Source organism: Octodon degus, unplaced genomic scaffold (genome assembly GCF_000260255.1).
Source record: "Octodon degus isolate 3935 unplaced genomic scaffold, OctDeg1.0 scaffold00221, whole genome shotgun sequence".
NCBI lineage: Eukaryota > Metazoa > Chordata > Mammalia > Rodentia > Octodontidae > Octodon > Octodon degus.
The window spans coordinates 1,755,746-1,778,002 of record NW_004524797.1 but is presented as its reverse complement, the minus strand read 5'-3'; the positions used below and the strand labels follow the sequence as shown (position 1 = coordinate 1,778,002).

At 50.7% G+C, this 22,257-nt stretch overlaps 1 protein-coding gene across 2 annotated transcripts in view; it reads right to left on the bottom strand.

Moving 5' to 3' along the window:
- Window positions 1-22,257, bottom strand: part of Col15a1 (collagen type XV alpha 1 chain) — a 107,609-nt gene that overhangs the window by 77,380 nt on the left and 7,972 nt on the right. Inside the window, exon 3 of one of the 2 annotated variants that reach the window (XM_023705453.1) lies at window positions 7,441-7,518. The exons of the other annotated variant lie outside the window; for it this stretch is intronic. Within the exon in view, the coding sequence (XP_023561221.1) occupies window positions 7,441-7,518 (78 nt within the window). The remainder of the gene's footprint in view (window positions 1-7,440; window positions 7,519-22,257) is intronic. 2 annotated transcript variants of the gene reach the window in all.

Here is a 22,257-nt window from a genome sequence, read left to right as displayed (position 1 = left end):
CTCTCTCTCTCTCTCTCTCTCTCTCTCTCTTTCTTTTGGTGGACCTGTGCATTGAACTCAGGCCCTTGCGCTTGCCAGGGAAGTGCTTATCCTACTGAGCCATCTTCCCGGCCCCATCTTTCTCTCTTTAAAATGAAATTAAAAAGCCGACCCTCCTCTTAATGAGAGAAATACCAGTTAAGATTACAGAGATCCGAATGTTGGGTGATAGGCTGTGTTGCCAAGAGATCAAGTCAGCATGAAGCCCTCTCGTGTCCGGTTGGCGGAGCACAAACTTGGGTCACATTGTGAGAGGTAGTCTGCTATTTATCAAGATTCAAATGTGCATGTGCTCTTTGATCTAGCAGTTATGCTTCCATGATTTTTAAATAAAGTTACTTAAGTGAAATATGAAGCATCATATAAGGACACACATTGCAGCATTGTTTAAAATCTACCTCAATGTTCACCATTGTGAATAGGTAGGTAATAAGTTATACACTATTCATACAAGGAACTGCAATGAAGCCTTTCAAAAGGTGTGGTTCTTCATGGAGTAATATGAAGAAATCGGTAAGATGTGTTGTGTGAAAACAAATTCCAGTACTCAAGGAAGCTGAGGCAGGAGAAGCATAAGTCTGAGTCTCACCAGGGCAACTTACTGACACCCTGTTTCAGAAAGAAAAAATATCAAGAGCTGAGAGTAAAGCTCAGTGGTAGAGCACCCCGGCATTTGGTCCCTGATACTACTACTACAGAGAAGGTAAAAACGGGGGGGGGGGTGCGCGAAAGTACGGAATACATTGCTACCAGTTGGAAACATTAGCGTATTAAACACAGAAACATGAAAAATAGATCAAATATGCAACATGCACTTCATGAAAACATCTGGTTGGTGACAAACACACAGGTGAGAATGGTCCCATAAGAGCATGTTGCTAGTGACATGACAGCTGTGTCCATTTAACCACACCCTAGGATGTACTCAACTAGGAACACATCCCATCATTAAACGATGCACCACTACAGGAATATTTTAGAATATGTCTAGAAAGGCACAACAGCCTGGGGAAGGGAGCTAGTGGCCGGGATGCAGGAGGCTCTCTTTTCACTGGATACCTTCTCACACTTAAGTATTTCATCATGCATATAGCACAAAACACAAACGCATTCCATATTTTAGACATTGACTCTCTGTATCTTCTAGAAATTTGAATTCCTGCTCATCGTACCTTGCTGCACTAAAAAATGACACATCTCTTGCAGAAAGGAAGCACACAGAGGGAAAGGAAAAGCAAACATCCCACTGAGAACTCTTTCCTCCCCTCCACAGTTTACAGAGAAAAACAAAGCCCAGCCCCAAGTGCTGATGGTGTTGCTTTCCTCTTTCACCCCGGGAACAGTTCTTCTGCCAGCTCCACTCTGCCCTAGTGAGGGTGGGAGGGGAAGTCCTTTAGGGGGGATGCTCGTGGGTTGGGAGAATTCCTGCATCCACCACAGCAGGCGGGCCAGAAGCTCACGTCCAGTGGCTTCCTCTCAAGTGGTGTCTTAGGAGCTCAAGGGTCAGGCTGGAGTTTGAGGAGACAGGGGAAGGGACCAAGAGGCTCCCCCTCTGCAGGCTGCCTAAGCCAGTCCAGGGACAGTGCATCTGGACTTCCACATGGCCATTCAGGTGTCCCTATTCCACGGAGTCTGCTTTTTAACTCTTTAACCACTTTGTTTTAGAGCTAAGAAAACCAATGGGAGAAAGATCCATGACCAGGACACCAAGCCAGGAAGCAGTGGGGCAGCAGCGGAGCCAAGAAGCACAGAGACTCAGAATCCTATGTTCCTAGAGAAGGTCCCCTCCCAGGAGCTCTGGCTAACCCGGGTTGTTCCAGGTACTGGCCATTGTTGGGCTAACTGGAAAAAGGCCACTGGGCAGGCAGCAGCAGAAGACACCAACCTCAGGTTGGTCAGAGCCAGGTTCAGATCCAGCCTCCAACCTTCACCACACATGCAGCCTGTGGGCAAATGACATCTTGGTGCTGAGGGGACTCCTGTGCACACCCCATGCAGAAAGCAAATGAGAGGGCGGTGGGCAGTCCAGCTGCCTATCAATTGTACTGACTGCTTTGTGACTTCAGTCTCCTAAGTGTTCTTAATCTTTGTCTTCAGATGTGTGAGGAAAAACTATGTAGGTGCTGGGCCACTGGCTCAGCACGGAGGAAGCCTAGCTACACATCCAGAAGCTCACATCAGGCTTCCCCACTCCCAGGAACCCCCACCACCCTCCCCAGGCTGGGTCCCATGCTGTGGCATGGCAGACACGACCTCTGACCCAGCCTGACCCATGTTCAGGGCTGTGCTGGGTGCTGGCTCATTTCTTCTTCCTCCAGCAGAAGGGCCACCTGCTCAGGCAGCCACTAGGGAGAGGAGGAGACTCAGGGAGCCAAGAGAAACAGGCCTAGCAATGTGGTGCATGGGGTGTCCTGGGATGGCTTTGTGCTGGGGAGGAAGGGACAGGGGAGACACAGCTGGTGGGAGGACATCCTTCTGCCCCGGAGGGGCAAGACCCGGGGCCGCAGGCTTCCATGGAAATTTCTGCTCTCAGGATCCGCAGAGGGCGTCGCTCCTGCACAGTTTATGTGATACCTATCTCACAGGGCAGCTATGCAGCTTGAATAAAACAGTATCCTTAAAATATGTAGCACACCTCTTAGGACAAGTGGGCTTAACAAATAGCAGCTACCTCTCCTTTTGAGAGTAACATGATCCTGCTGTTTCCCCACACAATTGTCAGACTGGAGAACTCCCAGTACCCTAAGTGGGGTTCGTTCTTTTACACTTCCAGGTTTCCTCTGCTCAAAGAACCGCTTCACACTTCCCAAGGCTGGGTTGCAGCGCCATCACCTCCTCCACGGGCCTCCTGCACTCCCCTCCAACTGCCTGATCCTCCTGCCCTGACTCTACGGTGCAGCATGATCTCTCACAGCGGTACTGGACTCCATGCCTTGGGAGCTCCTTGAGTGTCAGAGCCAGGTCCCTCCCCCCTGCTCTGGCCTGAGCCAGAGCTCAGGATGTGTTTCTTGGCTGAGCTGAGCTCCAGAGATGGAGACCAGGGCCACAGTGAGGTTCAGTGAGGTCCCACATCCGCAGTGACCTCACTGTACACTTGTTCATCAGCTGGGGACACAAGCTGCCTCCTGTTCCCCAGGGTGCTCCCTGGCAGCGGCAGATGGGAGCACGAGACAGACCCAGGCAAGGAAGGGGAGACTCAAGTTTTAGTCCTGGCTCAGCCACTGACTGTCTCTGCGGGCTCAGGCAAATCTTCTTTCTCTGAGCGCAGTTTCTCTGCTGGCACAGGAGTGGCCAGAGGGCCTCTCAGAGCTACACCCACAATGGCATTTCCGTGTATGTTCACTGCCTTCAATCTCCTCCTAACACTCAATCTGACCTCAGTCTTATTCTTTCGCATCACTTGTGCATGACGATAGCTTCATTTCCAGTGGGTTTTTTCTCAATTTTTCCAATTCATTAATCTGATAACCTCTATAAGACCCCCACACTGGGCCTTGTACAGCGCTGGAGATGTGGAGATGAATCTGAACTGTGTGTTATCAAGAAGCTGGCCACTTAGGTGGGTGGCACAGCCATCCATTCACGGTCCTTGCAAGCTCCAAAGCCTGTAGTAGCTCCCCAGTGCATTTAGCGTCAAGCCCAAATGTCACTCCAGCTACCTTCAATTCTGTCCCCACTCTCCCTTCCTCTTGCTTTGCCTTGACTTGTGTTGCTCCTTCTGCTGACATTACCCTTCTCCATCTTCTCACTGACTGAAGCTTTCCAGCCTGCTCAGGTACACCCCAACACAAGGGAGCCCCCCTTAACCCTGTAAACAAAGCCGCAGCCCTCACACCCTCCTTTGAATGCCTCCCTAAGAGGCTGGCGTGGAGCAGCAGGTCAGCAAGGTGGCCTGCAGGGAAGGGACTGATGGTCACCTCTTGGGCCTCACAACACCTGGAATCCTTGGCTCAGGCTCTCAGCATGGTCTGGGCCCAGGGAAGAGACACCACACAGCTTTACAGATGGATCAGACAGAGGAAACTCTGAGCAGTCACCACAGGGTGCGACTTTCCTCCCCGGGGTCCAAGCCCGTTTCTATGGAAACCAGGGCCAAATCCAGAGCATGAAGAAACAAACAGCACAGGGCTCTGTTTTCCTCCCACAGGGATTACAATGGCAACGTGGCCAGAGGAGGTGAAGAAAGGGACTTGCTTTTCCTCCTCCACCCTGCTACTGCCTCCAGGACATCTAGTGCCTCAACTTTCCCATCCGGCCTCAGTTTCCCCTTCTGTGCAATGAGCTCAGTCAACCTTTCCAGCTGTGGGGTCTGGAAGCAGCGCCTGGGGCAGGCTTGGGCTCTGGAACCTTGCCTCCCTAGGGAACCGTATCTGATTCTGCAAAGCTCCATCCCACAGATGACCATCTGGGATCTGCGCCCAGCGCTCGCTCGCGCTGCAGACTAAGGCGCGTTCTTCTGGTTGCGGGTCAGCCCGGGCTACAAGAGCCCAGACCCAATCAACACAGTAACGGGAAGGTTCCGCCACCCAGCGCGGCGGCGGCCCCTAGCGGCCGCACGGGCACGTGCGCCTTAGCCCACCACAAGGCAGTTGGGTGTGCAGAGGACTGGAGGGCTCTGGATCCCTGGATCCCAGTCCCAGTCATGATCAGCGATGTAGAAGGGACCCCAAAGAGCAGGGCTGGGGCCACGTAAGGGAGCTGTGGTCATGCCAGGCCTGCAATTCACAGGCCCTGGATCCCTCCCATCCCGTCATCTTTCCCTACACCTGCTGCCTGGAAAAGGCGCCCGCGGCATAGTGCTCTTCCTCCTCCCCCTCCCACCCATGCCTAGTGAGGGCTCTTCAAGTGAGGGTCGGACTCAGGGCCCAAACACAGGGTCTGGAGCTGCCAGGCTTAGGGTGTGTAGGATAAGGTGGGGATAACTGTTTTGAACCCACGCAGGGGCCTCTGGCCTGAAATCCCCTGCACACACCGCCCCCCATCCCCGAAAACAATCAATAGTCCTGTCTGCCGCGTGCAGCACCAGCTGAGAGCGGCCCTCCTCCTTGCCCCCTTTCAGAGATGGGGTAAGGAAATGCTCGCATCTTCTCAGAACTGTTCTTCCATTTTCCTTTGGACACAGAGCACTCCAGGGGAGCCCAAAGGAGGCCTCCAGGCCTGTGGCTTCTGCCCTTGCTCCCCACGTGTGGGAAGCTGGGAGTTCAGCAGGCTACAGGCGGTGCAGAAAGAGTGTGCCTTGCCCCGTGGGGAAGGACCCTCCTCCACTGTACACCCATCAAGTCAAAGACCGTCTGGATTCTGCTTGCACAGTAGGGACCCTCGAAGAGCTCACTCCAGCCCCTGACCCCATGGCTGGGTAACATCAATTCTTTCTCAAGCTGAGCCCAGACAGTCTATGAACTGCCACCCACCTGGGCGGGCCTAGCTTAGGCTCTCAGGGACACACAAGGGAACCTCTGCTTCCCGAGCACAGTTTCCCAGATGGTGCATGTGTGAGAGAAGGGCAGGCTGTGCCACGTAGCCGGCGCTGGGTCTCAGCAGTCCCTTCTCGCTAAAGCCTCCTGTCCCGTATCTGTAAAGCTAGAGTCTGAGTCTGTTTTCCCAAGGGCCTTGCCAGGTCTGAGAGTCTGTGATTCCACATCCTCTTTGTCTCTCATCTGTGTTCCAGTTTTTTTTAGCCACCATTGATGGCCTGTTCCCTCAGCCTACAGGCTTCAGGCCTGGAAGGAATGACTCCAGCAGGGATCTGGCCGAACCCAGCCCTCCCCACAGGATTCTCTGGCTCTGGACAGTACAGCTTGGCCAAGGGCAGGAGCTGTGCCTAGGAACATGTTCCAGCCCTATGCCTATGGGAAACTCCACTCCACCCAAGCCTGAGTGTCAAGGGCTCCCAGTGCTACCTGAGTCCTCTACCCAGTGACAGGAACACAGTACTCTTCATGCTGTACAGCATCTGTTGCATTCAGCAAAAAGCAAGACGTTCTTAGAAAAACCTACCACCCAAAGCATTTCTTAGAAAAAGAACTGTTTCCCTGCCAGGGAAAATCATGGACCAACTTAGAAAGGAGACCTGGCTGGGCAACAATCAAAGACCCCATTTTTCTGAATCACAGAAGAGCATTTTTCTATATGTAAACTTAGAACGCCTCCTTCCCCTTTCCGGTTTTCTTATATAGCATAGGAATTTTCCTGCTCAATGAAGTTACTGTGTAAGGGTTTCTCTCTCTCTCTCTCTCTCTCTCTCTCTCTCTCTCCTCCCCTCCCCTCCCCTCCCTTGCCCTTCCTCCTTCTCTCCCTTCCTCCCTCCCTCTCTCCTTCCTACTCTCCCCCTCTCCCTGTCTCCTCTCCTGTATGCTCCCTTACTATCACTCTCAGGTCTTTGCCCTAAGCCAGGAAGAAGATGGAAGAGGGAGCTCAGAGCTGTGGTCCAGGGCAGCTCTTGGGCTTCAGCAGCTGGAAGGCACCGGAAGAACTGTCCACCTTGCAGCAGTCTCTCCAGGCTCCTAAACATTTTCTCACCTGTTCCTTCTGCCAGGACAAGAGCAGGGCAAACATCACTCTCTCCTTTCACAGAAAACACAGGCAAGCAACACAGAAGGAAGTGACCTACTCAAGCCCCCTGTTTCTGCAGTGTCCAGCACTGAGGGCCAAAAGCTGGGCTCTGTCTACTGTATTCCACCATCCTCTGGGCTATCCTGGGGCTCTCCCAGGTGCAGGGGCCACCTCTGTGCTTCCAGAGTCACATCTGCCCTTTCCCCTTGACACTCTCCTTGGGCACTGTAGTCATTTCCCTAGCCTCTCATAGGCTTTGACATGGCACAGACCATGCCAACCCATCTCTCAGTCTGTAGCTCAGAGCTGGCAGATTTGAATGAGTGGCAACAGCAGCATCTGAAGCTAAACTTTGCACTGGGCTTGCTTGACACCAAGGAGTGTTCAGAGAACTTGCCACCAATCAGCCATCTTCATACTCCACTCCAGGAGGTAAAAGAACCTTGTTGCCCCCATTTTTGAGGTTGATAAGTGATTAGAATTAGGATTCAAATGGGAGCATCCATATAGCTCAGCAGTCTAAAGCGCCTGCTTAGGCAAGCAAAGGCATTGTGATTCAATCCCCAGCACCACATGCTTTGCCAGCTGAGCCCCCAGGGCAGGCTGAGCAAGCCACAAAAAAAAAAAAAAAAAAAAAAAAAAAAAAAAAAAAAATGGGAGCAGGCAAGATGGTGGAAAGGCTCTGGCCCCTGCCACACAGCCATCCACCTGTCTGGCTCTCCAGAACCATAGGCTTCTATAGTCTGCCCTGTGGGCCCAATGCCCTCTCCCAGGCCACAGCCACAGACAAATGCCTGGACTCGAGTCCCACATCTGCCAGTTAGTCCCACAAATAACTGGTTGCGTGACCTTGGTCAGGCCACTTCCCCTCCTGCATTGCAGATCCTATGTGTGGTATGTGCCGTAGAACCGTACTCAGCACCAAGCCTGCAGGAAGGGGGATGGGTAACAGTGAGTACCGTGCTGAATATGGCCTGGTATGCTATGGGCACTTATTGGGCAGTGTGCATCCCAGCTAACTTGATGGTGTGAACAGGGGCCAGGCACATCCCAGCTCAGCCCATAAACACTCCTGTCTGCAGGGTACTGGAGGATGCATACAATCCGACAAAGAGCCAGAGAGCAATGGCCTGCAGAGGTGGCCCAGAAAGAAAGGTGAGTCCCTCACTCAGAGACCTCACCAGGTTGGGCCCTTCCACATAGCACACACACAGTGACCCCCTCAGTCCTGGCAGAGATCAGCCTTATGCAGGAGGTAGAGCTAAGAACACAAGTGCAACAAAGGCTTTTGGTCCCTTTCCTCTGCCCTTTTCCAAACTTCTGAGCCATCCACGTGTGGACCAGGTGACACAGAGTCCCCAGGTGTGATGAAGCAGGAGCAGCCATGGGCATCTGCGAAGTTCTATGGTCACTGCTGTGCTTTGTGGACTTTCCTCCTCCACGCAGGAACAAAGGCTCTTTGAGTGTGAGGAGGGCCTTGAGTCCTGAGAATGACATCAGCTGGGATGAGTCACCACCACCAGGCAGGCAGCTCTGGAGGGCTCAGCTCCGGCTGGGCAAGGAGGGCAGGGGCACAGCTTGGAGGAGAAGGGGCCTGCTGGGGGCACAGAAGGTACTCCTGTGGGGACACACAGAGGCCTGCTAGAAGGGGCACCACAACTCCTGGCTCCTGCAAACCCCCGGGCTTCACATTTGAGGGCCAACGGATCCAGGTGATGGGTCAGGCAAAGGCCAGAGTACCTCTGGACCAGAGGGATTTAAGGGGCATTTTCTAAAGCAGGAATGGCAGGGAGGGGCTTGGAGGAAGCTACCAGCCGCAACATACACACACAGGCACGTTCCTTAGAATGAGCTCCACAAATAAACTGCAAATTTAGCATGCCTATAATCCAAGCTGTGGCAGAGGATCCTCACAAGTTCAGTCATCCTTGGCTGAATTCAAGATCAGCCTGAATTACATCGTTAAGACCCTGTCTCAAAAAAGAAAAAAAGGAAGATTCAAATCCTAATTTCAGGGGCCGCTGAATGTCACCTTATTTGGAAAGCTTCTACCAGTATAAATTAATGAGCTTAAAGTAAAGAGATTGTCCAAAATTATCTGTAGGGGCCTTAAATCCAATGACAAGAGTCCTCATAAGACATACTGAGGGGGCCTTTGACAGACTGAAGAGGAGACAGCAAGTGACCATGGAAGCAGAAATTGGAGTAACACAGCTACAAGCCAAAGAACACCAGCAGCCACCAGAGGCCGGAAGGGGTAAGAAATGGATTCTCCCCTAGAGACTACAACACCTCAATTTCAGACTTTGGGCCCCCAGAACTGTACAAGAATGAATTGTTGTTGCTTTAAGCCATCCATTTGGGGTTCTTTGTTGCAGCCACCCCAGGACACATACATTTCCTGAATGCTTTCTGCACCATGCACAATTCCACACAAGTTACCTGGGACACTCCACACTCACTATGATGTGCTCCAAGAAGGAAGTGTCTCGATGGCTACTTTTTTTACAAGTGAACAGAAAGAAGTTCAGAGCGCTCAGGCCACACAGTTTTTAAGTGGTAGAGGCAGGAACTGGGTCCTGACAGCCTGGGCCCGTAGTCCACGTGCTTAACCGTGACACTGGTGGATCTCGGAGTGTGCTGCCGGGACCATAGTACAGCAGCAGCATCAGAGAACTTTCTGGAGATACCAGTCTTCAGGCTCAACTCCTAACCCACTGCAGCAGAAACTCTGGGGAGGGGCCCTGCATCCTGTGTCCCCGCAGCCCTGCAGGCATCTCTGAGGCACACACAAGTCTGAGGTCTGCTCTGCTAGGAGGCTAAGTGTGACTTGTGGGGAATCGAGGAGCAGAAGACTGGAGTAAGCAGCCAGCTGGGGAGAGTCTGCTGCAGGGGCTGAGAGCCAGGTGTGGGGCTTAGGGGCAGAAGCCCAGCTACTTCCACCAGGGGGCAGACCCAAGAAGGGCCCCATACCTAGATGAAAAAGGTGGAGCTTTCCTGTAATTGTAGCACAGCAATTGAGTGATGTCCCTAAGTAGGCTGATGGGACGCCAAGTCCTCTGAGCGGCTTGGTCCCATGAACAGGAAACAAGAATGTCCTGGGGCTTGGAGAAGGCTGTCAAGTGGCCCCCACTGACAGGGAAGGAAGCTGAGCAGCAGGAAACCTGTCCCAGGCCATCCCTGGAGAGGTAACCAGCTTGGAGGAGACTCGCAACTTTGGTCACTGGGCCTGATGAGATGCATGAGGACTCTGCGGCCAGAAGGAGGCTTCTGGTCTCTGCCTGTGCTACCCCTAGGAAAGGCACACAGGGCAGAGTGTCCCACATCTTGCAGGGACTACTTCCTGAGCCTTACTCCAGGTTCCCCTCGCCTACACCAGGCTTAGGGGTCTGAAGACAGCCACCCCACCTACACCAGGAAGCTTCTCCTGCTCCACAAATCTCTTTCTTGTCCACGAATGAGTCACATCATCTGTCCAGGAATAATTCCTTTCTGGTCCCTGAGTTTCCCAGGAGGCCACAATTTCTTATACTCTATTATTACCTCCCCACTGGCCTATGGACCCTTCTGGGGACAGGCGGCATGTTCAGTTTCATCTCTGTATGTCCCAACTTCACCTCCTCTACCATAGCACAGAGCCCTGCACTAGGTTTAGTGGAAGTTGAGCTTTTGATAAATCAGTGAATGAATCAACGAATGAATGAGCAAATGAATAAATAATGCACATGTAAGTAAATGAAAGAGCTTCATGGATTCCACACAAGACAGACAGTGTGCTCATCTTTGCACACATTTACTATAATCGGTCATAAAATATGCTCATGAGTGCCAGTAACTGTCACAGTAACCCCACCAGGGACACTGAGTTCAATATGCACTTCACAGCCTAGCTCTCCTTGGACCCCACCACTGAAGCATAAGATTAAGAGCTGCCTAAGGGCTTACTGTTGATTTTTTGAAAGTTGCAATCCCGCTCTTTCAGCTGGCCCGTCAGCAAGGAGTTTGGAATAACGGCTTTCTGCAGCAGGGCTGCCCTTGGCTCGCCCCCACTAGCTGAGCTGGGAGTGCCTCTGCTAGGCACACTGGCTTCTCAGACTTCAGGCTAAATTCCAGCCATCTCCACCTTGCCCCTCCCTAAAACAAGGGCCTGGGTGGGGCATGTGGATACAGATGCTTCCCCTTCTCTGTGACAGACTGTTGGGTTCTTGCGGTTTGGCTGGAGGCCTGAGGGGGTTGCTCATGGCCTATGCGGGTGCTGGAGCAGGAGCTGGGGCCACTGGATGAGATGAGACGGGCCAGGCCTCGTAGCCCCAGGAGCAGTGCAGTTTGTCCTGCAAAGACAAAGCCCTATCTTCACAGAGATGGGCACTGAGTCAGAAGGAGGGCCATGGCACTGTGGGAGGAACTTGAAAACAGCACTGGAATTCTGGAGCTTTCTCTCTAAGTTGCACTGTCTCTCGAAATAAAGCATGTCTGGGGGTGTGTCCTGAATTCTTTGGTATGGATGATACTACACAGTCAATGAAAACTCTTTCAGAAGTTGCTTTCCACAGGCCACCAGGCAGTCATAATTTAGATGATCCTAACCCCTGGGAAGCATGGCTACAAGGGGAGACTGGATCCCACAAAAGGAGCCAGGGCTGGTCCTTCCCATCATTCACTTGATCATGCCCAAGTCTGGCTTTGCCCACGATCAACATCCATAGGTCAATGTTGTCTGGACTTGGCCTGGGCTGAACTAAGTGGGATGTAGAAGATAAGGAATTCTGGCCCTGGCTACTTCTCAGCTAGTAAAGGAGGCCAGAAAGATACCAACACACAGAATTCTAATAGAGAGGCCTGAGCTTAGGACCACGAGTGAAATACAGACAAAGCTTCACAGGGGCAGGACACTCTGGTAAGGCAGGAGCCATGGCCGTCCCCTTTCTCAGATGAATGGACTCAGGAGGAAGGAGATCAAAGCTTGAGCTGGTAGCTGGGGTGGCTTGGACTTCCACTTTCTATCCTTAATCACTGTGCACTTAGGGGCTGCGTCAGAGGGCTGGGAGACTTGAATGTCAGATGTGGGGACTAGAATGCATGTAACAGGAAACAAGGTGGTTGGAGAGCTTCTGAGAAGGCTCTGAGAAGTCACCCCCTCACCTCAAACTGTCGTTCCCGGCAGTTGGGCCCCTTCCCTGCCTGTGCCAAGGAAAGGGCAGGACTGGGTGACTTGGAATGTGGAGTGCGGGCATAAATCTGGCAACAGAGGAGACGCACTTTCTTTCCTGCAGTCTCTCAGCACTTGGCATGTTGTGCCCTGGGCAAAGTCAAGCTGCCCTGGGAACTGCTTGGGGCGTCTCAACAGATGGGCCTGCATGAATTCAGCCAGGACAGGCGAGCAGCAAGGACAGAATGAGCTCATGGCTTCAGCAGGCGCCGTGAAATCACGCCCACACTACCAAGGGAGATAAAGAGCCAGGGTAACCAGAGCTAGAATGGCCCTCAGAATGCACATGGTTCAATGCCCCACGATGAGAAACTGAGGCTGAGCCTGATAATAAGACCTGTCCAACTACCTACAGCATGGCGTGTCTCCAAATATCCAGCCCACACCCACCCATAATCCGAGTCAGCATAGTGTCTACACTGTGTGCCTACTGCAGGGCAGAATACATTAGTGTCTGTAGTGGAGGCCTGTGGCCCACAGGCAATAACTAATGCTGTTGAGTAGGAGAAATGAATGTAAGAAATCTGTTCTACTGCTTCAAACACACTACATCCTTCTACACATTTTCTGGCTCAGTTGTGCAGAGAGACCTGCTCTCTGAAGAACACAGGCGTTCCATTTGGCTCTGAAGTTCCATTTGGATTTGAGTTGAAGGGAGCAGCCAGCACAGATGGTGACCCTGAAGTCGTATTTTAAACAGGCTGACTCTTGTTTGATGCAGATGAAAGTACAGCTTGGCAGTCCTTAAATGTCCACTGAAGGAAAAGCCTGTGGCCTCTAGAATCATGTGAGGGACTCAGATCTTCCCAGGAGAGAACTCAGGAGACACCCCCTAACTGGAGACCAGAAGCTGAGTGAAGAGGGGCTGACCTTGGAGGGACCCGAGAAGGACCCGTCCTGCCCAGCTTGATGCAGTGGGAAAAGGCACAGAATTGGGTACCAGAGATTCTGCAAGCAACTTCCTGCTCTACCACTTGCTAACCAGGCGAACTTGGGAACATTCTTCAACTTTCCTGAGCAGAAGTCTCCCTATCTGGACATAGAAATGGCAATAACCAGCTCTCAGTGTTGCAGTGCAAGGCGAATATCAGGCACCTAGCACATCCTGTGCATCTCTATTCAGCTCACTCTTTCACTCACCAATTCACAAAGAAGTGCCAGGCACTAATGACCATGTTCCCAGTGCTGGAGACTCAGGTAGAACAGAACATACATGGCCTTGCTTCACAGAATGAAGGGTCTAGGATGTGCTCTCCAACCCTCCAGGGCAGTGAACCAGGGGGGACCTCAGAGTGCTGTGCTGTGGGGTGCAGAGCACAGTCTTAGGGAGAGCTCATGTGACTGAACACCTGCTGCCCTTAGCTCTCCCTTTAGCACTCAGCCTCCCCAGCATCACACACACACACACACACACACACACACACACACACACACACACACACACTCTCCAGTAGAAGCACCCTTCTGTTCATGTGAGGAAATCAATGTTCTTTCTGAACAATATGCCCGGGTCACAAGCCAATGCATGACAGAATTGAGACTTGGAACGCACCTGATGGTCCCAAAGTTTAGCTCCTGGCCATGCACTGCCAGGAGGACAGTACCCCTCCCAAAGCGCCTGAGGAGGGATGCAGACTGACAATGCACCCAGGGTTAAGCTGCATTCAACAGTTTCAGGGTGGTGTCTCTTGTAGTCAAGAGATGGAAGTCTAGCCCCAGTTCTAAAAGCACTCATGTTAACCAGTTCCTTTCTCTCTGGATCTTCGTCTTTCCATCTGTCACCTGAGAGTCTATTAAATGATCCTCCAACTCCAATATTTATTGCTCTCAAGTTTGTAGAGGGATTCTGAGGGCCATGAGACAGGGAACAAGTGAGCTATGCAAGGTACATGAATGGTGAACTATGCCTTCGCCCACAAGGAGCCCCTGTGCAGCCGGGACTGCACTGGGTGGGAGGTGGCAGTTCTTAGAAATCCTGAACTGGAACACGACTGGCCAGGCTCCCACATACATATGCATGAGCAGCATTCCTCACATTCCACCCAAACTTCCCAGGCCAGTGGCACCCCACACATTTATTCCTGGAAAGGTAAACACAGATTGAAAAGGGCAAGCTTCGCAAAGCCATCAGCAGAAACACACCGCTGTTCACGCAGAAAGCTTTCATGAAGGACCTGCTATATATCAAACACCATTCAAGTACCTTCCCTCTTGGACTGACAGATTTAGTGCAAGTGCTCTGGAGGGCAGCGATCCTGTCAATATCAAACATCTTACCACCCTTTGCCATAATTCTGAGCTTCTTCCACAATTCAGGGGCCTCAAATCTATAAATGGTACAACCTCCACTGAAGCATTTGGTCATCAAAGAGAGAAAGCCCCTATACCTGCAGGCCTGAGTCTAGCAAGAGAGCTCCACAAGAATTTGGAAACTGCATTAAAGTCTTCTGCTTTAAAGTGCATAAGTTTCCACTCCATAACACATGTGTGTTTGTTTTTCTTAATAATGTAAAAACGTCCTCAAATATTTTCCAGTTGTTACTGGTCTCCTTGCCCCAACTTCCCAACCGCTGAGTAAAGTGGACGCTCCAGGAAATAAACAATGTGGCTCTTGGCAGGCTGCTGTCATATGGCCAAGAACCACGAGGCTGGCCCCACGAGCAGGGCTCTGAAGGGATGGCTGGGCAGGAGCAGGGCCATGCACCACACTCATCCCACTGTGCAGCCAACTCGGAGAGGACTGCATCCCACCCAGCACAAATACCAATGTCTAAAGCCTGCCCACCCCAGCTACTTCTCCCAAGGCAGCATTTCTCTTCCTTGGAAAGAACATTCTGCATTGTGTTTATGGCTGCTTGTTCTTAATACAGAGAGAGAGAGAAGAGAGAGAGAGAGAGAGAGAGAGAGAGAGAGAGAGAGAGAGAGAGAGAGAATGAATGTTAAGTGAGTCTCCCCGCCCAGGGCAGAAGCTTTCCTCACTTGCCCTGCCCACCTCTTGGCCAGGCCTATGGGATGGCCTGAGAGGCTCCATGGGGTCCAGGGGCTTTTAGCACTGGCTTGAGGATCTCCCTCCCTGTGACTCTGTTTCCTAACTTGCAAGTCTCTGAAGTTATCTTCTCTTGGGCGACACAGACGTGGAAGCCCTTTTACCCTCACCGAGAAGCAAGACCCTCTCCAATAAGCAGAGGCAGAAGCAGGCCAGGCGGCTAAGCCCAGAGCCCCACTCTGCAACCCCCCCACCCCCCGCAGCTGGTGCACCCCTGGTGATTGCCACATGAGTCCCAAGGGACCACAGTGCCCAGGTCCAGCCTAAAGAAGCAGCCACTAGACAGAGCTTCTGCATTCCTCCCAGAGACCACCCATTTCCCTCCCCTGTTCGCGGCCTGCTCCTTCAACCCTTGTCCTGCGCCTTCTATCTGGAATATTTTACTCCTCATCCAACCTACTAGCCCTGCTCCTTTCCCTATTCACCCCTGTATTTTCACCTTAAACATCACCCTTGGGAGACTTTCCTGACACCCCAGGACAGATTAGACGTCCAGGACCTCCCCACCCCCCTTCACTGCGTCACTTGCCATTATAAGGTCCAGTTTCTCCTCCTTAGGTGGGAAGGTTCACAGCACATCACACACTGCCCTGTCACCAGAAGGTGGCCAATAAATGTTTACCAAGTAAAAGTGAGTAAGCAAATAAATGCGTGAAATACAGGCGACATGGACATTTCTACCACAAGAAATATGGTGATGAATTCTATACCCCTTACTCGCCTTGAAAAGCCCTCGGCAGCTATGTTTCACCATTCCCACATCGGGCTATGGCTACCCTCCCCCATCAATGGTTCTCACTTCCAGAGGTGGATGAACTGCCCTGGCCCTTCTAGTCCTTGGAGAGAGGGCCTGCAAATGGATTCAGACCCCTGATGGAATGAGCCAGCTATCAGCAAAGCTGAGGGAAGCTGCAGGAGGGCTTAGCAATGACATCAGTCACACTGAGATTGAACCTGGTTGCCATGGGGTTCACCACAAACCAGGCACTGTGCCAGGAGTTTGAGAAACACTATTTCATTTATTGGGCACAGGAAGCCCGAGATAAGCATGATTTTCATCACTGCTCCTGCAGCTGAAGAAGCTGAAGTTTCAAGAGCATCAGTCCAACTCCCAAGGTCATCAGCCAGTATATTCCGAGCCTGGAACAGAAGGTGCTCTGCCTACGTCATGGCCTACCTTCCCCCATGCCCCAAGCATTGCAGCGCACTTCAGCCTCTCCTGATGACTGGGGGCAGCTACAGGTCATACTCCGGTGCTGCAGGTCTGGGCAAGACCTGGGACCCTGCCTTGCTCGCAGACATCCTGGGGAAGCCAGAGCTGCTGACTCAGGGAAGAACACAGTTGCAGAGCAAGTCTCTAAAGGCGAAAAGACTAGCAAGAAGGCGAAGGGAATGTGTATGGTAGATCCAGAGACTAGTGAGTAGCTCGGTGAGGCTGGAGCCAGAGTGCGGGGAGGGATGTAGGAGAAGAGACCTTGTCTCCATCCAGAGAATGGTGGAACTTACCAAGCTGTAATGGAAAGCACAGAAGGCTTTGAAGAAGGGGTGCAACAAGACTGGACCTGTGTTTCAGACAAGCACTCTGCTTACAGGGAGAAGATGTGCCAGTGGTCAGACAGGGGGGGTCCTACTGGCAAGGCAGCTGCTGCAACCCTCCATTAGAGAGACAGAGCACAGGCTTGAGCGGGGTGTGGTGAGGGGTGCCAGGGAGAGAGTGCATACAACACGCACTGCAGGGGCGCTTTCCAGGTGCCACACTCTCTCCAGGTGCTAAAAATGTTTCAGCCACCCCACACATTGGAGCAACAGTGCGGAGACTGCAAAAGCTATTGGCCGTTATAAACTCAGATGTAAACAATTTAGTGAGATTGTCTCAAAATGTAAAAACCTTAAAAAGGACTGAGGATATAGCTCAGTGTGATGGACTTGAATTCAATTCCCAGTACTCGGTAAAAAGAAAAAGGAGATGGAATGGGATGGGATGGGATGAGACAGGAAGGGCAGGAGAGGGGAGAGGAGGGAAGGGAAGGGAAGGAGAAAAAAAAGAAAGAAAAGGATCCAGCGAAATACTTTCTCCAATTCAGCCACACCACGTCTGTGGCCAGCCAGCCTTCCTCCCTTTCCATGTAAGTGTCTTCATCCGGAGAGCAGAAATGACTGGCTAAGCTCCGCCGCCAGCCCTGGAACCAAGGAAGCCTGACTTAAGCCAGAGCTGAACATCTCAGACCAGAGAAAATGAAGGCGTGCGGCTGTAATTTAATATCAGCCCACACTTACAAATTTTAAACAAACACAATGATTCCATTTCTTAAACTGGAAGCTCCTATCCTAAAAGGGGTGGGGAGACCCCCAAAAGGAGCCATCTACTGCAGACAGTTTTAGTTCAGACAACCTGAAATAAAATTAGAAAATGTGTCACATGGAAAAACTCTGCAGTGAGAAATGGCTTCTCCCACCCCATTCAACCCCCACCTTTTTCTCTTTCTGAGAGTGAGTAATTTGGCATTTCAACTAGACAGGGCAGCTGTAGTCTCTGTTTTGTACCAAATATACACAGTTGTTGGGCAGTTTTGCGTCCCAGCTCATGAATGGGTTGCCAGTGAGGGACGTGCTCAGGACGGGACCAGCGCTGAGTGCTGCAGAGTTGAATCACTGCCTCGTCTGCCTCGACGTTTGGCCAAAATGAACTCAGATGTCCTAGAGTCTTTTCCCTAAAGGTGGCATCAGGGTTCACCTGATTTGACCCCTTTATTTTTCCAGATACAGAAACTGAGGCCCAGAAGATACAGAAATTTACCCAATGTGGACCAAATCAATGTCAAAGCATAGACTGTGGTCATGTTTCTGCCACACTTCCCTCCCTGTGGCCACAGTCACCTCCAGAGCTTGAGGGCCTCTCCTTAACTAAGGATGACCTGAAGGTCCTAGGCTTCTATGGATTATTCCCTCAACAAGCACTGTCTGCTCAGGCCCAGGGCTAGGTGCATACAGGGCATACAGGGAACAACAGTCCCTCCCCATACACCAGCCACCCCTCGGGGTCTGTTGTTGTGAGATCAGAAACATATTATGAGAGATGAGGCCAGAACAACACTTTGTGGAACTTCTAGGGCCTCAAATGCCATATGAAGGAGCAGAGTGCTATATCTGGCTTCCGTTGCTATCATAATTAGTTACCACAAACTCAGTGGCTTAGATCAACACAAATTTATTATCTTAATCCTTAGTGAGATTAGAAGTCTAACATAGGCTTCGTGGATTAAGAATCAAGGTATCAACAGACTGTAGTTCTTTCTAGAAGCTTTAAGGGAAAAAAATCTCCTCTTACTGTTTGTAGCTTCTAGATGCTCCTTGTATTTCTTGGCTTGTGGCCCCTTCTTCCATCTTCAGAGGCAGCAAAGAAGGCTGGTCAAGTCCACGCTACACCATTCTGAACTCTTCTTCCTCTCTTCCATTTGAAGGATGCTTATGATAGCATTGGGCCTAATCAGATAATCTCCCTCTTTGGGGGTCAGTTAAGTGTCAACATTAGTTCCATCTGTAACATTTTGCCATGAGGCCAAATGTAGTAACAGGTCCTGGGAGTTTGGACATGGACCTTTTGCAAGGCTGTTGCTCTTCATACTATAGGTGGTTTTCATGGGAATAATGTTGAGCAGGGGCAAGATAATCAGAGCCAGCTGAAGTTTACTGTGTAGGTGAATCACCAGAGATCTCCTTAAAATGTAGATTCTGGGGTCAGCAAGACAGCTCAGCAGACTAAGTGCCTGCCTGGCAAGCTCAGGGACTGAGTTCGATCCCAAGTATGACATGCTGCACCAGCCCCAACTCTGGGCATGCTGAGCAGGCTACCAAGACTGGGAGTGGTGGTGCATGCGTGTAGTCCCAGCACTGGGGAGGCTGAAAACCAGAGGATCACTATGAGTCTGAGCTGCACAGTGAGACTACCAAATACACTTTAAAAAAAAAAAAAAAAGAAAGATTCTGATGTACTGAGTCTGGAGAGCAAGGCAGGCAGGTGCAGACTTCTACCAAGTTGCCTGCTGATGCTTAGGCTGCCGGTAGGCCACACTGAGTAGCCAGAAGCTAGAAGATTGCTGGGCTGTGAGGTGGGTATGGGTCACCAATGGGGAAAACAGAAGCAGGACAGTTCTAGGTGCAGTTGTCAAACTGTCACTGAATTCCAGGTCACAGGGCTGTTATGAGAGTTGGACACATTAAATACACACAAATAGATCCACCTACATGCATTTTTAAATGCAAACACACATAACTAAAGTACATATTTAAAACATGGGAGGCACCATGGTATGATTATTAGCGCGCGTCCCATTCTCGCTCATGCCAAGCTCTTTACACACCAGGAAACCCCGTGCTTGGCTGACTCTGCCGCCAGCTTGCACTGTGACCTGCAGCTATTCACTTGCCCTCTCTAGGCTACACAATAAAGCCAGGATCAGCCAGGACTGAGACGGTGGGACTGGAGGCAGAGAAGCAGCTGGCTGAGCCGGTTTTAGAGGGCAATCTGAGTGTGAACTGGTGGAACTGCATGAATTTAAGTTCAGTCTGTCACCAGCCCCAATCTCTGCATCTCTGTTCCAGGGGACGGAGTGGTTATAACTTCCCAGCCCTGGGAAAGCATACTTACTTTCTTTGCAGGAAATGCATTCTATTGAGGTTGTGTCTGTTGTTTAAATCCCCACTTCCACCCCTCCCACTCCCCATCAGCCATCGCACTGGATGGTGGCAGGGTGGTCGGCCTCGGTACCACACACAGACTCTGCTGTGGTCAAGGGTTCATAACGCAGGGTTTTTGCTGAGATCAGAACAGACTCTGGCTTTCAATGATTCATTCATGAACACAGTCAAATGTTCATTGTGTCCACTGCATGCCATGTCAGATGCTGGAGAAACATGGATAAATAAAACAGAGTTGTTGCCCTTGAGGAACCCACAGCACTATGGAAGCAGGGCATTCATGAGGCCCTAAACTGGTCACCAATGACAAGCCTGGCACTTATCTCATTAGCCCTCCCAAGTAGGGATTTACGGATGAGAGAGAATGACTGGGCTGTGGAGATATCTCAGTGGTTTAAATGCCTGCATAGGCAAGCACGAGGACCTGGGTTTGATCCCCAGTACCACATGCCATGCTGCCCCCGCTCCTAGGCATGCTAAACCAGCCACCAAGACCAGGAGTGCTGGTGCATACCTGTAATCTCAGCACTGGGGAGGCTGAAACCGGAGGATCACTATGAGCTTGAGCTGCATAGTGAGACCCTATGCCAAATAGATAATAAAAAAAGAAAGACAAGGACTAAGAGAGGTGAGTCATTCAAAGGGAGGTAGCAGAGCTGAGATTTGAACCCATGATCCTTAATCAGAGCTCATGGGTATGAACTGCATCCTTTGAACCCAGGGCGCTAACTTTGCCACCTGCGTTCTAAGCATGAAGAGTCACATTCCCTGTCCAGGACTCAGGACCACAATCTTTGAAAGGAAGCCACTAGACTTGATTGGCTCGTTCATAACTCGAGTTCACCTTAAAACTGAACCTGAAGCCAGCCCTTCCTGGTTCTTCTGGAATTCCCAAGGTGTTTCTAAGGGTGACAACGCTGAGGGTGACAACCACCTTGTGACCTGAAGTCTCACATTCTAATTTCCTGAAAAATCCCCTTTTACTCTAGTCCTTAACACAATGCATGTGGAAAATGGGTAAGCAGATCAAGGCAGGGAAAGGAAGGCATTCGCAGCTCCACTCAACTAAGGCTACCACGCAGAAAGACAACACAGGCACTGCCCCTTTAGCTGCTTTAAGCAAGCTGTAGCCAAGAGCAAATGCAGGGTGGAGGAGGCGTTTAGGAGTGTGAATTACCAATGCCTTTCAAAGAATTCAACCAAAGCCTTAGAAATGGGCATATAGTAGACCCCAATAACTTGTTTTAGGAATTTGTGCTAGGAAGTAATTGCAGTAAAAGCCAAATACAGTGCCATAAGATTGTGGTTATCACAGTAGTGAAAAATTAAAAGAAGCCAAAAGGTCTAAAATAACCAATTTAATTATGGAACAGCTATACAATGAATTACTATTCCAATTACAAAAGATATTTAATACTCCAGAGGAAGTTAAAGTAAAATTAGAGGGGCCTGGGGAGATGGCTCAGTAGAATAAGTGCTTGCCTGGCAAGCGCAAGGGCCTGAGTTCAATCCCTGGTTCCACAAAAAAAATAAATAAATAAAAAAAAAACAACAACAACAAAATAAAATAAAGTAAAATTAGAAGTCAACAAAGTACAATGTACAGAATGATCTGTCCATATTCTAATATATGCTTTGGCATGGAAATTAAACTTGAAAGGTAGTCTGCCAAATGTTAGCAGGGTCTATGTCTGAGTTGTGACAATTTGTAATCTTTTTAAATCCTATTTTTTCTGGTAATTTTTGGCCCTAGGTTTTCATAATGATTATGTATTACTTTTATTATCAAACTTTAAAATTTTACATTGAAAAGGTCTCCTTTTGAAGGCCACTTATATCCCTCTGTCCGCCCATCTGTGGCAGAAGTGTGTGTGCTCCCAGGTTGGCTGCAGCCAGGCTTATCTGCGTTGTACTGAGACACTCCAGACACACCCCCGAGCCCTCAAGCCAACAGACACACACCACCTCCACTGGGTTGTGAGTCCCTCTAGGATGGGCCCTGGGTCCCATGCCACCCTCCAGCTGCCCCACTGCCCCCAGGAGAACAGCAGCCAAGAACTGCGGGAGGGCGTCACACTTTTCTATCCCGTCTGTTTCTGGCATGCAACAACTATGAACCAGATAGGAGTAGATTAGGTTGGGCTGGGTGGAGCTAGGTTGGGTGGGTTTGAGTTTGGTTGAGCTGACTTGGCTTGAGTTGAGTTAGGGTGAGTTGAATGGTGGTGAGTTGGTTTAGGTTGAGCCAATCTGGGTTCTGATGAGAATGATGAGTGGGCTTCACTTATTAAGTGACCTGAGCCTACATGTCTCTCATTAATGCTGTCCAGGAAGAAGTCTGGACTTCTCCCAAGCTCTGTTCTAACCCTAGACTCTCTCTGTCCTGTCTCTCTATGTCTCTGTTTCTAGCTCTGGCTCTGGCTCTCTGGCTCCAGTTGCCTCTCTCTCTCTCTCTCTCTCTCTCTCTCTCTCTCTCTCTCTCTCTCTTTCTCTCTCTCATTCCCCTCCCTCCATGTGGGGTGGAGCAGAGGAAGGTGATCAGTCAACAAATCTGGGTCCTTTAAACACCTCGCCATCTAGCTCCCTGGGCTCTTCATTGACAGAAGTAGCTCAGACCCCATTTTCTTGTGCTGTGACTTGGAACACGTTTGCATATCCACTCTCCTGATGCACACTGATGTCTACACTGAGTTTTGTGTAAGTTGCTTCCCTTTGT